General features: G+C 38.6%; 1 protein-coding gene across 4 annotated transcripts in view; it reads left to right on the top strand.

Moving 5' to 3' along the window:
• LOC125237359 (protein pangolin, isoforms A/H/I/S) overlaps positions 1 to 18,004 on the top strand; it is a 257,665-nt gene that overhangs the window by 119,620 nt on the left and 120,041 nt on the right. For all 4 annotated transcript variants that reach the window (XM_048144361.1, XM_048144360.1, XM_048144363.1 and 1 more), the window contains one exon: positions 1,188 to 1,285. In XM_048144361.1, coding sequence (XP_048000318.1) covers positions 1,188 to 1,285 — 98 coding nt within the window. The remainder of the gene's footprint in view (positions 1 to 1,187; positions 1,286 to 18,004) is intronic.

The raw sequence follows: 18,004 nt of genomic DNA, 5'->3' as shown, positions 1-18,004 counted from the left end.
ATTTCAAGTAACACTACACACTACTGTCTCAAAACTACCCACTGCGCCGCTGCGCGCGCAATTACTCGAGCAAATGACTCCTCGTCCTATAATTTCTCCCCTCGCGGAGGGATTTATTCCGCTGACTGTACCCATATTTTTAACTCGGCGCCGACTGTACTGCCTATATTTAGTACGGGGCATGTGCATTGAAATTCATTATCGTATAAGAAACGAGGTTGAAATCGTTTAAAACTTGTCAGAGTGATGTGTATTTTTGGGTTTATGAAGGAATAAGGTGTTTAATTTTGATTTTGCAGTATTACAAATATTTATTTGCTTGTTAACCTTTGCTTCTTTTTGACACTCATCATCATCATATCAGACCTTTATCGCCCACTGCTAAGCACTCCCCACTCTTCTACTTTTCTAACACTAACATGTCCTTTACTATTTACCTTACTCATCTTTAGAGCTCATCTTAGATCAAAGTTCATCCTCACTTCAAATCTTCAAATCAAACGAATTCTTAAAAATCTATCTGTAATAGGAAATATGACTAAACGAAAATTTAAAAAATCTGAGAACAAACCACAACACCAAAACCGGCCAGTATTAACCCATTACAATAACAACGTGTGACCAAACCGATTACGGGTCAGAATCGATTAGAATCGAGTCGAAATCGATTACAATCGAGTCGGAGTCGTGACGAGTCATCGTTAGGCATTCGGTGGGGCGTGGAGACGGTTAAGTATTTTAAATCGACGTAAAAAAGAATATGTAGGTGTAATTCTTGACTGTTCGTTATAAGAGTTTTTATGTGATTTATTTTGAAAGATTCACATACAGGGTGGACTGAAATGGCGCTTTTTTAAACAAAATATGTACAAGTTTTTTTTAAATATTTTTAAACAAAATTGCCATGTAGTACGGAAACATATATTATAGTTGCATTCTAAATTTTTTTTTTAATGTTTTGTCTGGCTGTAATGCGCAAAAGACAACTTGATATTGCTGTAATTTCTCTTTCAACCCTTAAATGCATAGTGATGTATATACCTACATCATATATTTTTGACTATTGACAGTATATCAAAATTCAAACTTGAATAAATCATTATCAGGGTCATGCATTTACATACGCCGTGAACTTTTCTTCTTGTATCTTTTTAATATAATTATTAACGACATTTGTTTATTTACAGGTAAATTCGACCCGCACCCAGCGGGCTTCAACATGGGATACCTCATGGCTCCTTACCCCTACCCCAATGGGGGGGCGCATCCCCTGCCCGTCTCAATGGTGAGTACACACTATTAATCAATATTTCTAAACACGTATTCATAAAAGAAGCTAGATAAGATAAGATAAGATAATCATTTATTGCAAACCATGGTATACAAAGTTCTTTACATAGGTATAGGTACACGGGATCACATGGCACCCTGGTAGGGTATGGCAATTTTTCTTATACTATTTAAACAAACATATATTTTTTAGGCTTAGTCTAAATGAAATCTAAATATATAAAAGAAGAAGCTGACTGACTGACTGACTGACTGACATATCAACGCACAGCCGAAACCGCTGGTCCTAGAGATTTCAAATTTGGCACGTAGGTTCCTTATATAGTGTAGAGGAGCACTAAGAAAGGAATTTTCAAAATTCACCTCCTAAGGGGGTCAAATGGGGGTTCAAAGTTTGTATGGGGAAACAAGATTAGTTTGCCTATTTTATTCGAAACTTCACAGGAAGATTCCTTAAGACATATGACTGAATACGTGTTTCAGGTTTTTTGAAAATTTAACCCCTAAAATGGTGAAAAGGGGGTGATAAAGTCAAAAAATCAATATGGGTATCGTTTTTATAGTTTATCGGGTCGCTGATCACGATAAATACAACGTTTTTAAAATCTAACGAGGCGGAAGTAAAATACCTTCTCCCCTGTTGTGGTGCAATGGGGTTTAAATCTCAAAAAAATATATAAAAGAAGATATTGACTGACTGACTGACATATCAACGCACAGCCGAAACCGCTGGTCCTAGAGATGTCAAATTTGGCACGTAGGTTCCTTATATAGTGTAGAGGAGCACTAAGAAAGGATTTTTCAAAATTCGCCTCCTAAGGGGGTCAAATGGGGGTTCAAAGTTTGTATGGGGAAACAATGTTAGTTTCACTGTTTTATTCGAAACTTCACAGGAGGGATCCTAAAAACATATGACTAATAAAGACGTGTTTCAGGTTTTTTGAAAATTTAACCCCTAAAAGGGTGAAAAGGGGGTGATAAATTCAAAACTAATATGGGTATCGTTTTTACGGTTTATTGGGTCGCTGATCACGATAAATACAACGTTTTTAAAATCTAACGAGGCGGAAGTAAAATACCTTCTCCCCTGTTGTAGTGCAATTGGGTTTAAATATCAAAAAATATATAAAAGAAGAAACTGACTGACTGACTAACTGACATAATATATCAACACACAGCCGAAACCGCTGGTCCTAGAGATATCAAATTTGGCACATAGGTTCCTTATATGGTGTAGAGGAGCACTAAGAAAGGATTTTTCAAAATTCTCCTCTTAAAAGGGTGAAATGGGGGTTCAAAGTTTGTATGGGGAAACAAGATTAGTTTGATTATTTTATTCGAAACTTCACAGGAGGATTCCTAAAGACATATGACTAAATTCATGTTTCAGGTTTTTTGAAAATTTGACCCCTAAAGGGGTGCAAAGGGGGTAAAGTCAAAAACACAATATAGGTATCGTTTTTATGGTTTATCGGGTCGCTGATCAGTGATCACGATAAATACAACGATTTTAAAATCTAAGGACGTGGAAAAAAGATTTTCTCCCCTGTTGTTGTGCAATGGGGTTAAAATATCCAAAATAGCCATAAGTATAGCTTTAGTTTTCATCTTTACTTCTGGTTCAAGAGATTTCAAATTGACACGGAAGTTCCTTAGAGGAGCACTAAGAAAGGATTTTTCAAAGTTCACCTCCTAGCATGATAATTTGACAGGGGCAAGGACAGGGACAGGGACAGGGACAGGGACAGGGACAGGGACGGGGACGGGATAGGGTTAGGGATAGGGATAGGGATAGGGATAGGGATAGGGATAGGGATAGGGATAGGGATAGGGATAGGGATAGGGATAGGGATAGGGATAGGGACGGGGACAGGGACGGGACGGGACGGGGACGGGGACGGGGACAAGGATAGAGATAGGGACGGGGATAAGAATAGGGATTGGGGTCGGAATAATCGGTCGGCAATCGATATCTAGGCAGTGTAAAATGCAGGTGGCTCAGTGGGAAGGGATTAGTAAGTAGGCATCGGCGAGTATCCTGCATCCGTATTTCCGTAATAACTATTACATTCAATGTGCTGTAAGAAGATCGTTGTTTGCTTGCCTTTTATATGTTTACGTTTGCAATAAGTATAAGCAAAATGGAAAAAAATGTAAGCGATAATGCAAGGAAGTACTTTTTACCCTACCGACCATAGCGTCGAGATACTGGCTATGTGGGTTGTATGAAGTTTCCCCAGTATAAATATTTAGTAGTAATATGTGTAAGGTACAGTCAGCCAAAAAAGTGGTTTACCACTTTTCGTTCAATAGAGTCGAAAAGTGGGAAACCACTTTCTTGGCTGACAGTACAGCAAATAGATCAGTTACAATGCCCCCCCCCCCCCCCCCCCAGTCGAGAATTGCCCCGCTTTACCTTAATCGAAATAATCGCGGACAGATGTACCTACAAAGAAACCTACGGATCCAAATGAAAATCTTATTTTTTGTAAACGTTTCAATAAGAATACTTTTATTACGCGGGCGAAGCCGCGGGTAAAAGCTAGTATATAATAAAATATATGTTTTTAATACATATAATTATTGTGATTGAGTCTCTTCCATGTATTCTCGAATAGAATAATATGCTTTTTCTAATAGGATTATTTTGAGTTTAGTATTAAATAGATTTGTTTTTTTGATACATTTTATCTGGTTAGGTAGCTTGTTGTATATTTGTATAGCTCTATAGTAAGGACCTCTTTTATATATATCCAAAATCGGCTCTGGGAGGACGAGTTGGTCTCTGCGACGGGCGCTCTTGTTAAATTCAAATAGATTTAAGTTATTTTTGATAAATGTACTTATTTCTAATATGTACAAAGAAGGAAGGGTCAATATCTGTAGGGCCTGAAAATGTGGTTTACAGCTGTCGGTCTCGGGAATGTTAGCTATGATACGGATGCATTTTTTTTGTGTTATAAAAAGCTGATTTGCGTCACAGCTATGGCCCCACAACAATAGCCCATAGCTTAGCCAGGACTGTGCATAAGCGTAATACGCCGAAAGGGCGCACTGGGTGTTTGTGTTAGATTTTAAAATACTGAATGCATACAAGAAGGACGATAATTTAGATTTAACTGTGGCTACGTGTTTTTTCCAGTCAAGATGATTGTCGATTTTTATTCCAAGTAGTTTACATTCTGATTCTTCATTGATGTTTAGGTCCTGTAGAAGTGGTGTCATGTCGGTTGGTCGCTTTTGATGGGGTCTGAACTGTATAATTTTTGTTTTTGTTCGGTTTATTATCAAGTTATGATCTAGAAGCCAGTCTGATATATTATAAAACGTATCTTTGATGTGAGAGTAATTATTTGAGTTATTATCATGACTAAATAAAAGAGAGATGTCGTCAGTGAATACTATGCATTTATGGTTGGTAGTCTTTGGGAGATCGTTTATATAAATTAAAAATAGCACACAGCCCAGTACGCTGCCTTGTGGAATGGAAGTATTGACAGTTAGCCACTTAGATTGCACTTTTTGCAGATGCCCAGAGTTTTTACATTGGTGTTCGATTTGTACGAATTGGCGTCTATTTTTAAGGTATGATTGGAACCACTTGTATGCGCTACCTCGGATGCCAATGTCATATAATTTTTGTAATAAGATTGGGTGCGATACTCGATCGTATGCTTTCGAGAGATCCAGCAGCAGACCTATGGCATAGTTTTTGTTTTTTATATTTTCTAGGATATGTTGTATATAGTTGTAAACGGCCAGAGTGGTCGATCGTTTCTTTCGGAAACCAAATTGATTTTTGTCTAATAAGTTGTATTTTTCTAAAAATGCATTGATCCGGTCTGCCATGCATCTCTACTACTACTACAGCTACTGAACTGAGTAGTTAAAAAGTAATTTGTCCCTTTCTCACATATACATAAGTCAACATGACAGAAGGGGGTAAGTATTTCTCAGACAAATTTTCTGTTTCATCCTGTATCCAGCAGCACAGCTGATCCATACAAGCCGATTCCCACAGGCTTGTCTAAAATTGATTACTAGTAAAGTACTACCTAATGTAAAGGTGGGTTTTTTTTTTGCTCAGTGTTGCCTAGCAGAAATTTTCACCAGCCGCCACTGATAGGTATTCTATATGGACCGCTTTTGACACTTCGTATTTTTCTGTCAAATTTTCTGTTCCACCATGTATATTGTATATTCAATACATTTGAGAGGCATTTCACTACAAAATTTCGGCACCCTGGAATGTTTTAGACAAATTTTAACTGTCATAAAATGCTCTCTTAGCCAATAAAACTCGTGAAAAACACAGAATTGAAAAATATAATAAAAGGTAAATCATATAATTATATTTAAATCAGATTCATTGATACGAAAACCATAAAATATCTGATAGGTCTAAACTAGGGATGTCACGAATGTCGCATGTGTCACATTCGCGAATGCGAATGCGAATATTCAGTATGCGAATGTGCGAATGCGAATGCGAATATCGCTGAATTTCATAAAAAAAAAAAACAAAATAAAAACCAAGCAATCACCAACAGCCCGCTAGGTAAAAAATTTAAAATGCTTACTATTGGTCAAAATGCCGAGTACGAACTTCACGCCGTACGAATTTGACCTATCTGCGCATGCGCGAGTCGACAGTCGACAAGTAGCAATTGGGGCGGCCGGCGCGGGCGAGGAACAAGCTGCGACTTGCACACATTCGCATTCGCAAAACATTCGCATCGTTTGAAGCGAATGCGAATGTCAATGCAAATGTTTAAAGTAATGCGAATCATTCGCATATGCGAATGCGAATGCAAATATTCGTAACATCCCTAGTCTAAACTATAATCTATCTATTACTGACATTACTGTATAACAAGCGAGTCGTTAAAATTGACGTTTCCAAAAAAAACGTTGACAGAAAAACTTTCAAGGTCTTAGATTTTATCTTAGTAACGGACGGTTGAGTTTGAGTGTCTTCTTTTTAACCCCCGACGCAAAAACGACGGGGTGTTATAAGTTTGACGTGTCTGTCTGTCTGTTTGTCTGTCTGTGTGTGTGTCTGTCTGTGGCATCGTAGCTCCCGAACGTATGAACCGATTTAGATTTAGTTTTTTTTGTCTGAAATCTGAGTTAGTCGGGAGTGTTTTTAGCCATGTTTTACTAGTATTATATGTATATTTGTTTGTATTTAGCATTGCTATGACTGTTTGGTTAGAGTGTGCCATCCATACTAATATTATGAATGGGAAAGTGTGTGTCTGTTTTTTTGTCCGTCTTTCACGGCAAAACGGAGCGACGAATTGATGTGATTTTTTAAGTAGAGATAGTTGAAGGGATGGAGAGTGACATAGGCTACTATTTGTCTCTTTCTAACGCGAGCGAAGCCGGCAAAAGCTAAGTATTCAATAAAAAGGTTCTTAGAGCGATGGGACTTAGGTACGTCGTTTTTGTTTAATTAATTTGGACTTACAATGCAAGGCCCCGTAGCCGAATGGCATTTCTGCGACTCGAATCGAAATCGAAACGCCGCAGAAAGGTAGTCTGGCTCTGTCGCGCTAATACGCAAGGCAAGATATAGATAGCTACGAAAGAGTTATCGTGAGCGTTTGTGCATTTGCCTACGCACACAGACACCTAAATGTCCCAGCGTTTCGGTATGCGGAAAGCTTAGCCAGCGTTCCCACTTAAGCGTCGCGTGTCTCGGGGCGGACGTCCGTTGCGCGCCCCGAGAAACGCGTCTCTTAGATGTGGCCAGTCCCTTAAAGAACAAAAAACGTCTGTAAAACCGAATAAAAAAAATTGATACATGTAGAAGAAAAAAAAATCGTTTATTTTTTGTACTGATTGTCCTTGGCCAATGCCGGGATAACGGAAGGAGGATGATTTTTTTTTCACTATATGAGTGTGCACGGGAAAACGTCCCACTTTGTCGATTGCTACAAAGCCGCTTTGTCAGTTTATTCATATAGATATAAGTAAATCTCGCCTTAATGGTAACCGACAAAGTGGGGAGTTTTCCCGTGCACACTCACATATTTCCTTTTTAACCAAATTTCATTTGTAAGATTTTTTATAAGAAATTACATTACATTTGTAAGAAAACATTAATATTAAAAAATATCGTTTCTGAGACATTCCAACAAAATATCAACATTATTTAGGTTTAATGTATTTCAAGGTAATAAATAAATACCCAAAAATATGTATATACGACTTTATTGCTCATACGTTAAGGTTGTGGATATACATCGTTTTGGCATTTTTACCGCATCCATATTTTTGATACGTTGCCTGTAGCAAAACATCGAATCTAAAATAAACTCGCTAATCTTATCAAGTCCATATCTCCAGATTACAGCGTGAAATTGCAATCGGTATCTAGAATATTTGGATCGCGAATTTGTCGCTATCGACCGATCTTGACATGATTTTTCGTGTTTTGCTGCCGTTTCGTATTTGTACTGTGAAAAGATATAGCTTTTTGAATGAAAAGAAAATAGGACCGACTTTAAACACGTGGATTTTTGATTTTTTTTATTATTATTATGGACTGATCGGCGATTGACCCTAGTCAATTGTCAATTATATTAAATTATGCAGCGAGGAGCTAAATTGTGACATTTGTGACGGTTTGAGACTCGAGTTTGCAATATTCTTGCGCCCCGAGTTAAACACAATGTTTTTAGCACACTTAAAATATTAAAAAAAAATGTAAAAAAAATACAAAAAAGGTAATACGGTGCTAGAAATTTCATGACTCCCTAGGAAGAACGATTTTTCTATAACTCTCGCTCCGCCTGCGTGCAATTGCACATTTACTGTGCGAGTGTGATGAAAAGATTTTAATTCTTAAATTACAATCATTCAAAATCCGTTTGCTATCAAATAATGGAATGAAATGAAATTAATTTATTCCGGAAATATATTCCATAATTTCCATACATTATTTTACTAATATTTATGTAATAAATAATTTAAAATTAGATAAGTGCGTTTGGCCCTTTTTTCAACGCAATCATTACCGATTTTCGCACATACAACCTAGTAGTAGGTACATTTCTTCGTAGAGCAGAATTTATTGATTAAATAATAAAAACCACCACTTGCCTACCCCTTTATTTTATGGGATACAGACGTGATTGTATGTCTGCGTATCTTATCTTATACTTTTAAACGAGCAATTCTTGTATATTTATTTATTTATTTATTTATATATTTATTTACACTGACTATCTCGGAAACCGCTCTAACGATTTCGCAGAAATTTGTTATGTGGGGGTTTTTGGGGTGAAAAATCGGTCTAACTTATCCTTAGGTCCCGGAAAACGCGAATTTTCGAGTTTTCATGCGTTTTTCTTCGCGCGCCATCTCGTGTGCAGTAGTTGTACTGTTAAGACAGAATTCTTTCGGTCGATGTAAGTACTATTTATTGCAAACACTAGATGGCGACACAGGTCAAGGCTAAAACGAATAGAAAAATACACTATTTGAGTTTTTGTGGCGAAATGCGCGCCATCTCGTGTGGAGTAGTTGTGTTGTTAAGGCTGAGAATTCTTTCGCTCGATGTAGGTACTATTCATTTTTGAACTAGATGGCGACACATGTCAAGGATACGAAACAGAACCGAGCGAAGCTCGGTTGCCCAGATATTGTATGTGTAAAATTCAAAACCGCTATCATTTCACACCTACACAACTAAAGCGAGTGTGGAGAGCGTATTATATCGGTTTCATATCTAATCACAAGTGCATTATCTTTGATGAACACTTATATTACTAACGATTAGAACACTGCCGACGTTTATCTAAATATATAAAAGAAGAAGCTGACTGACTGACTGACTGACTGACTGACTGACTGACTGACATATCAACGCACAGCCGAAACCGCTGGTCCTAGAGATTTCAAATTTGGCACGTAGGTTCCTTATATAGTGTAGAGGAGCACTAAGAAAGGATTTTTCAAAATTCACCTCCTAAGGGGGTCAAATGGGGTTCAAAGTTTGTATGGGGAAACAAGATTAAATTGACTATTTTATTCGAAACTTCACAGGAAGATTCCTTAAGACATATGACTGACTACGTGTTTCAGGTTTTTTGAAAATTTAACCCCAAAATGGTGAAAAGGGGGTGATAAAGTCAAAAAATCTATATGGGTATCGTTTTTATGGTTTATCGGGTCGCTGATCACGATAAATACAACGTTTTTAAAATCTAACGAGGCGGAAGTGAAATACCTTCTCCCCTGTTGTAGTGCAATGGGGTTTAAATATCAAAAAAATATATAAAAGAAGATATTGACTGACTGACTGATATATCAACACACAGCCGAAACCGCTGGTCCTAGAGATTTCAAATTTGGCACGTAGGTTCCTTATATGGTATAGAGGAGCACTAAGAAAGGATTTTCCACAATTCACCTCCTAAGGGGTTCAAAGTTTGTATGGGGAAACAAGATTAGTTTGACTATTTTATTCGAAACTTCACAGGAAGATTCCTTAAGACATATGACTGAATACGTGTTTCAGGTTTTTTGAAAATTTAACCCCTAAAAGGGTGAAAAGGGGGTGATAAAGTCAAAAAATCTATATGGGTATCGTTTTTATGGTTTATCGGGTCGCTGATCACGATAAATACAACGTTTTTAAAATCTAACGAGGCGGAAGTGAAATACCTTCTCCCCTGTTGTGGTGCAATGGGATTTAAATATATAAAAGAAGATATTGACTGACTGATTGATATATCAACACACAGCCGAAACCGCTGGTCCTAGAGATTTCAAATTTGGCACATACGAGTAGGTTCCTTATATGGCGTAGAGGAGCACTAAGAAAGGATTTTTCAAAATTCTCCTCTTAAAAGGGTGAAATGGGGGTTCAAAGTTTGTATGGGGAAACAAGATTAGTTTGACTATTTTATTCGAAACTTCACAGGAGGATTCCTAAAGACATATTATGACTAAATACATGTTTCAGGTTTTTTGAAAATTTGACCCCTAAAGGGGTGCAAAGGGGGTAAAGTCAAAAACACAATATGGGTATCGTTTTTATGGTTTATCGGGTCGCTGATCACCATAAATATAACGATTTTAAAATCTAATGAGGTGGAAAAGAAATTTTCTCCCCTGTTGTTGTGCAATGGGGTTAAAATATCCAAAATAGCCATAAGTATAGCTTTAGTTTTTATCTTTACTTCTGGTTCAAGAGATTTCAAATTGACACGGAAGTTCCTTAGAGGAGCACTAAGAAAGGATTTTTCAAAGTTCACCTCCTAGCATGATAATTTGACAGGGGCAAGGACAGGGACAGGGACAGGGCCAGGGACAGGGACAGGGACAGGGACAGGGACAGGGACAGGGACAGGGACAGGGACAGGGACAGGGACAGGGACAGGGACATGGATAGGGACAGGGACGGGACGGGACGGGACGGGACGGGACGGGAACGGGATAGGGGTAGGGGTAGGGGTAGGGGTAGGGGTAGGGGTAGGGGTAGGGGTAGGGGTAGGGGTAGGGGTAGGGGTTGGGGTTGGGGTTGGGGTTGGGGTTGGGGTTGGGGTTGGGGTTGGGGTTGGGGTAGGGGTTGGGGTTGGGGTTGGGGTTGGGGTTGGGATTGGGATTGGGATTGGGATAGGGATAGGGATAGGGGTAGGGGTAGGGGTAGGGGTAGGGGCAGGGGTAGTGGTAGGGGTAGTGGTAGGGGTGGGGGTGGGGGTGGGGGTGGGGGTAGGGCTGGGGATAGGGATCTGGATCTGGATCGGGATCGGGATAGGGATAGGGATAGAAATAGGGATAGGGATAGGGATAGAAATATGGATAAAAATAGGGATTGGGATTGGGATTGGGATTGGGATTGGGATTGGGATTGGGATTGGGATCTGGATCGGGATCGGGATCGGGATCGAGATCGGGATAGGGGTAGGGGTGGGGGTGGGGGTGGGGGTAGGGCTGGGGATAGGGATAGGGATCTGGATCGGGATCGGGATCGGGATCGGGATCGGAATAGGGATAGGGATAGAAATAGGGATAGGGATAGGGATAGAAATATGGATAAAAATAGGGGACGGGGACGGCGATAGGGATAGGGGAGGGACGGGGACAGAGACGGGACGGGAACGGGGACGGGGACAAAGATAGAGATAGGGACGAGGACAAAGATAGAGATAGGGACGGGGATAAGAATAGGGATTGGGGTCGGAATAATCGGTCGGCAATCGATATCTAGGCAGTGTAAAATGCAGGTGGCTCAGTGGGAAGGTATTAGTAAGTAGGCATCGGCGAGTATCCTGCATCCGTAATAACTATTACATTCAATGTGCTGTAAGAAGATCGTTGTTTGCTTGCCTTTTATATGTTTACGTTATGTTTGTATAAGCAAAATGTACTTTTTACCCTACCGACCATAGCGTCGAGATACTGGCTATGTGGGTTGTATGAAGTTTCCCCAGTATAAATATTTATAAAGGTAAAATACATACATATTCGTACCTACTACCTACGCTGTGGTCGCTGTGTAACAATTCTACAATCATTGCAAGAATTTCTTTAAAAACAATAGGTGTAAGGTACAGTCAGCCAAAACCGGACCGTACAGCAAATAGATCAGTTACAATGGCCCTCCAGTCGAGAATTGCCCCGCTTTACCTTAATCGAAATAATCGCGGACAGATGTACCTACAAAGAAACCTACGGATCCAAATGAAAATCTTATTTTTTGTAAACGTTTCAATAAGAATACTTTTATTACGCGGGCGAAGCCGCGGGTAAAAGCTAGTATTATAATACTTATAGACGTTTGCTACCCATGAAATAAGCAGGTTTTTTTTGGATATATTGGGCAAACGAACTGACGAATCGGCCAATGGTAAGCAATTGCCGTCATCCAAGAACGGACACCTGCAAAAATGGAGATGTCAAAATGACAAGCAGTAAGAGATTTCTTACAATCTGATTTATAACTTCACTATGACATAGTTCTACAGTGGCCTAGGGTTCCAATTGGTTGACTGTACCTATCTATATTTAACAATTGAAGTGAACATGTTTTTTTGTCAACAATAGTCTACCTACATTGAAATTACTATTAAGCCTCCGCCACACATAAAGCGTTTTGATAGCTCCGCTAAAACTCTGAACGCTGGCATTCCGCTCGCAATCCGCGCTTGGTAGTTCCCTCCGGCGTCCGCTGGGCGCAACGCCAGCGTTCGTCCGTCGCACCGCTATCGTTGCGCTCCGCTACCGCTCCGCCTACGCTATCAAATCGCGCATGTGTGGCCGAGCTTTTAATCACTTACTTTTTCCGTTTGTCGGTCAGACTATATTTTTTAATAATGGAAAGTAAAACCACACAAGTAGATATCTCTATCAATTAAGCGACTTCATTGCACTGCGCATTATTCATTCTAAACGAAAAATATTTTGCATAAAAAAATTCCCATCCTCAAATAATATATGACCGACACGTCTTTTTAAAAGTAGATTTCATTATTTATAAACAGCGTATGTGTAAATTGAAACTCCTGAATCTTTAATATTAATATATCGATCGAAGTGCGTTCTAAAACTTCGAAAAGTTTATTTTAAATAAACTTTATGTTAAAATGTCGTAACGTCCACTATATTTCTGTCCCTTACGCCCTTTTTCACACATTTGATTGATAAACAGTTTTAATAGTCGGAGTTATTTTTATTGGTATATTTCTCGGTATGGCACGTGGCATGGCGGGAATCGAACCCGGACAGGAAGCGGTAACACAAACAATTTTATTTCGGTACATCCCCTGTCTTTTACGGAATGGTTTATGATGTGTTATGTACGCGTCTGTACGTCTAGCGGGGATTGAGTTTTTTGTTGTGTTTTGAAGAATATTTTTAACGCTTTTGGCGACGATTGTACTTTTGCATTGTCAACAGTTAGGTATAAATGTGATATGGTAATGAAATGGATCCATCGAGTTCTATTTTAGTGATTGTTGTCTTTATGAAAACCTGCTAAATATTAAAAAAAAATTGGACGCCTAGTTACACAAAATGGTTTATCAAAAAATATCCAAAAACAAATCATTTACGTAAAGGCTTTCGCAATAATGACTTAGCCAGAAATTTGAAGCGCTGGTGGCCTAGCGGTAAGAGCGTGCGACTTTCGATCCGGAGGTCGCGGGTTCGAACCCGGCTCGTACCAATGAGTTTTTCTGAACTTATATACGAAATGTCATTTGATATTTGCCAGTCGCTTTTCGGTGAAGGAAAACATCGTGAGGAAACCGGACTAATTATATCCAATAAGGCCTAGTTACCCTTCGGGTTGGAAGGTCAGATGGCAGTCGCTTTCGTAAAAACCAGTGCCTACGCCAAATCTTGGGATTAGTTGTCAAAGCGGACCCCAGGCTCCCATGAGCCGTGGCAAATGCCGGGATAACGCAAGGAGGATGATGATGACTTAGCCAGAAATTTGACTAACGTTTGAAAAATTTACCTACTTATTTCATTTTATTTTTGGAACATAATATTTTTTTAAAGAATTTTAATACAGAATACAGCGTTTTTCAAGTCAATTAGTAAAATCTTTTGTAAAATAATGGCTTTAAAATCCAATATAGATAACATAGTAACGGTTATGAAACAAATTGCAATAAAGCGAACGAGGATACGCTTACAATTTCAAAAATCGAACGCTGCAATTTAAATTTAAAATTCTCTGTCAATCTTTAAAAATCGAACGCCGAACGCGCCCTTCAGGTCTAAGAAAAAAAAGAACCCCACGAAAATATGAAACTTAGCCGCAACAGGTGGACTGAGGCCGTCTCGTTCTTTTCTGTAGAAGTTTTGAGCACCGTCCCTGTCCTGCGGAAATCGTGAGCCGCCCCTATCGTGCCGCCCCCGCTGGGCGGGAAATTTAAATGAAGGAGGGGATGGAATGGAAATGCTTTTCTTTTTTGCTGTCGGGGTGTGCTAGCTTTTGTCTGGGTGAATGCGGCCAGTAATTTTGGGGTCGCTTGCGTTCCGACTTGGGATTCAGAAAAGGAAAGTTTTTTTTTTTAATATCGACTTCGATGGGCTTGGGATTTGATCCTTGAATATACTCCATAAGTTTTAATAAGTCACTACTTTTTTTTTAAATTGAATATAAGTATTTTATCTTTGAAGCAAACATTATTCTTAACAAATTAATTTGTAATCTTGGAAATCTTCGGAATCTGCGAAATCGTATTGAATTTGTTTCATAACTTCATAGTCTTGTAGCTATTGAAAAAAAAAACTTATATTTTATTTGATTTCCAAATTTTATAGACAGGTGCTATGCGCTATAAAATTATCATGACCGTCGATTATGATTGCATAAAATGTCTAATAATAACAATATCAAGTTGCAATCAAACGCATATGAAGTTTCCATAACCAATTGATAAGATAACAGCTGATTATCATAAAATAACGCGTAGATCGATATCTGCACTTTAAGATAAAAACACTCGTGCTCAACTATGTGGCTTTCCAACTCACAAAGATCCATCCTTGAAGTGCAACAAAGTTCTTCCCATATGAAATGTCTATATAAATTCTGATAAAAAGTTCCGTATTGCATATGAAGACCCTTTTCTGAATGAAAACCACATGTGTATATTATGAGTTATAATGAATAACTTTAATAATAGAATAATCGTGAATGTCATCTATTTTATTCCTATGATGTGTTGTAACTTCTTGAATTTAGTGCTATCTGAAGTACCTTACGATAATGAAATAATTTATGTACCTAAGTAAGTACCTACCTACCTACTTACCTACTTACAACAATATACGACCCTATAATCTTCAACATGCTTACTTAAATATTAATATTTCATAATATAAAAGTGTAAATTGATTAAAATGCGTCCATGTCTCGTTTCTATAGACAAAACAGAATGTTCATGTGTAAAAAAAAATCAATAAAAACTCTGGGCATTATTATTTGCTGTTGAACCGTAGTCATTGGTGCAATGCCCTAAGGTAGAATGCCCTAATTTCTTATAATTTTAGTTTTTCAACATTTGAAGCCGACAAATTTTACTCGTAATAAGTATTTGAGCTTTTTCACACTTACCGTGACAGAAAGTAACTCGTAAAAGTCGTAAATACCTAAGTTAATGAAATATGAGCTACCCTACCTGCTAAGATCTAAACTCTAACAATACATTCTTGTTAAGATATATACGAGCAGAAGAAACACATTGTGGACTCAGATATAATCATATATTATGGTTATTATTGTTGCAAGCAAGGAGACAAAGCATATGAAAACGGGATCCAAGTTGATAATTAAGTAGTATTGAAACAAATTATGTAAGTACAATACTTGTGATAGAAATGTGTGACAAACAATGTCACCAATACTGTTTAATTGCTTTATGTGACGTTAAATTTCTAATGATGATTAGTTTTTGTCTAAAACAATTGCAAATTTAGCGTAGCCGGAACTATAATATCTTGGTCACTTCACCGTAATTTACATGAAATGCGTGCCTTAGACTATTGATTAGTTCAATATGTTTTATGACTGAAATAGATATTAAATTATACAAGAAAGAGAAAACGACAAAGCCAAGGCCGACGAACCCGGGTCTTCGGCTTTCGCGGCTAACGTCCTGACCACTAGACCACCTGCCCGTCCCAATCAATATTGTTTTGTTGGTATCGTCGAAACTATTGGTCATTCATAAGTTCTTAAGTCTGATTGCACCTTTATATTTTACGTCAATGGTCAGTAAAATCAAGCGCTGGTGGCCTAGCGGTAAGAGCGTGCGACTTTCGTTCCGGAGGTCGCGGGTTCGAACCCCGGCTCGCACCAATGAGCTTTTCGGAATATATGTGCGAAATGTCATTTGATATTTGCCAGCCGCTTTTCGGTGAAGGAAAACATCGTGAGGAAACCGGACTAATTCCAATAAGGTCTAGTTACCCTTCGGGTTGAAAGGTCAGATGGCAGTCGCTTTCGTAAAAACTAGTGCCTACGCCAAATCTTGTTATTAGTTGTCAAAGCGGAACCCAGGCTCCCATGAGCCGTAGCAAATGCCGGGATAACGCAAGGAGCCTCCTCCTTTTGGTCAGTAAAATTACACAGATATTGCATAAAACCAAAACGAAAAGTTAGTTTCCATGCTTACATCATACACACGCATTTATACCGTCTGTCCGACGCATCAGCACGAATTATCGCAACCACGTACAACCGTGCCTCATAAATATATACAATTTACTTATAAAACACCATAAATCCACCTAAAACTTCATAGCATTATAACCTTTAAAGCTACAGCTTCAAACATTACAATCGCGTGAGTGAACAGGGGTAGTTACGTCAAAGATTTAAAGTTACGGAGTAGCGGTACCTTATCGTGAGATGTCGCTCGCATCGCTTAAGCTTTGGGAGAATACCCTAAGCTTTATTTTTTTAATCTTGAAAAATCTTGTGCTCTATAAAGATAGGTACTAAGTTTATGTCTAAACCGTAAGCTAGTTTTAAATATGGAATCATTACAACGACTTAATCAAGGCATCGACAACCTTTTTAATACTATAGTAAGCACCATCTATTGTGCATGTCGATATTCTGATGAGGAGACGGGGGTACATTGGTCTCTATATAAATATGTACACTGCGACGTCGAAACAGCAAAATTGTTCGAATCATATATAGATCGAGTTTAGATTTAGACGTTGTCTACATGGAAGTTGCAAAATTGAGGTAGACGGGTGAAGCTATTGTCCAGCAGTGGGACATTAGGTATTAATATTATGTACCTTGCCGTTATTTTGTTTTACATTAAATAAGCTTTTCATGAACGTCGGAGGAAAATTCCGTTGGTAGGTAGGAAGGAAACTATTAGATTCCATTTTCTAACCAAATGAATTTGAAAAGAAAATGCATTTCACGACAATTCGCTAACATCTCAATCCCATTGTCTGCACAGTCTTCGAAGCGATTTTCCTAATCACCGCATGCCGCAAAAGAACATCTAATACCGATTCTAATACCCCGATACGGGCATAATTCCGCCGGGGAAGTCATTACCCACGCCCCGGCAATTCGGCTTTCGAGGGGCGCCTCGCCTCCCCAGCCTCCCCTAACGCTGCATCTCATTTCCAAATACTATGTAAGCCCTGTTTTCTATGCGACAACCTTCGATAGGAAACCTTATTTCCAACACAAGAGAGTAAAGTCTAGTTTGAGTGGAGAGTAAGAATCGACATTCCAATTGTAACTTTGTACCGTCGAAGTAAAGTTAGATTTTCTTTTCCGTGTGTGTCCCGATTTAGCCCGCTCTCCCCTTGAATAATGGAGGGGAGATTTCCTCTCTTATTTTTCGTGAATTTTTTATTTAAGAAAGGGATAAGATTTTAATGTGGGCGCTCGTCGCTTTTATTACTCGCGATTGTGAGATATACCCCATTGTTGTGTTGCGATGCGTGTATGGTTTCTGCTTAAAGTATTTTGTATGGAAGGATTTCTTAAATGACGTTTTGGACTTTTGGCTTTTGTAATATCTGGCCCATTGTTCGTTTCCGTTGTAATTGCTTCTGTTGCTTTTTGGGAAATTAATTCTTTGTAAGAGTTCTTGGGTTTTGAATTGGGACTGTAAAATTATTTCGTTGTCATAGAGAAGACCCTAAGATATAAGAAGACTTCTTAACGTGAAACATTGAAAATTATCCAAAAATTTCACTAATAAATCCG

This window comes from Leguminivora glycinivorella, chromosome 21, assembly GCF_023078275.1.
Source record: "Leguminivora glycinivorella isolate SPB_JAAS2020 chromosome 21, LegGlyc_1.1, whole genome shotgun sequence".
Lineage (NCBI taxonomy): Eukaryota > Metazoa > Arthropoda > Insecta > Lepidoptera > Tortricidae > Leguminivora > Leguminivora glycinivorella.
The sequence above is the reverse complement of the archived record's forward strand: the minus strand, read 5'-3'. Positions and strand labels throughout refer to the sequence as shown.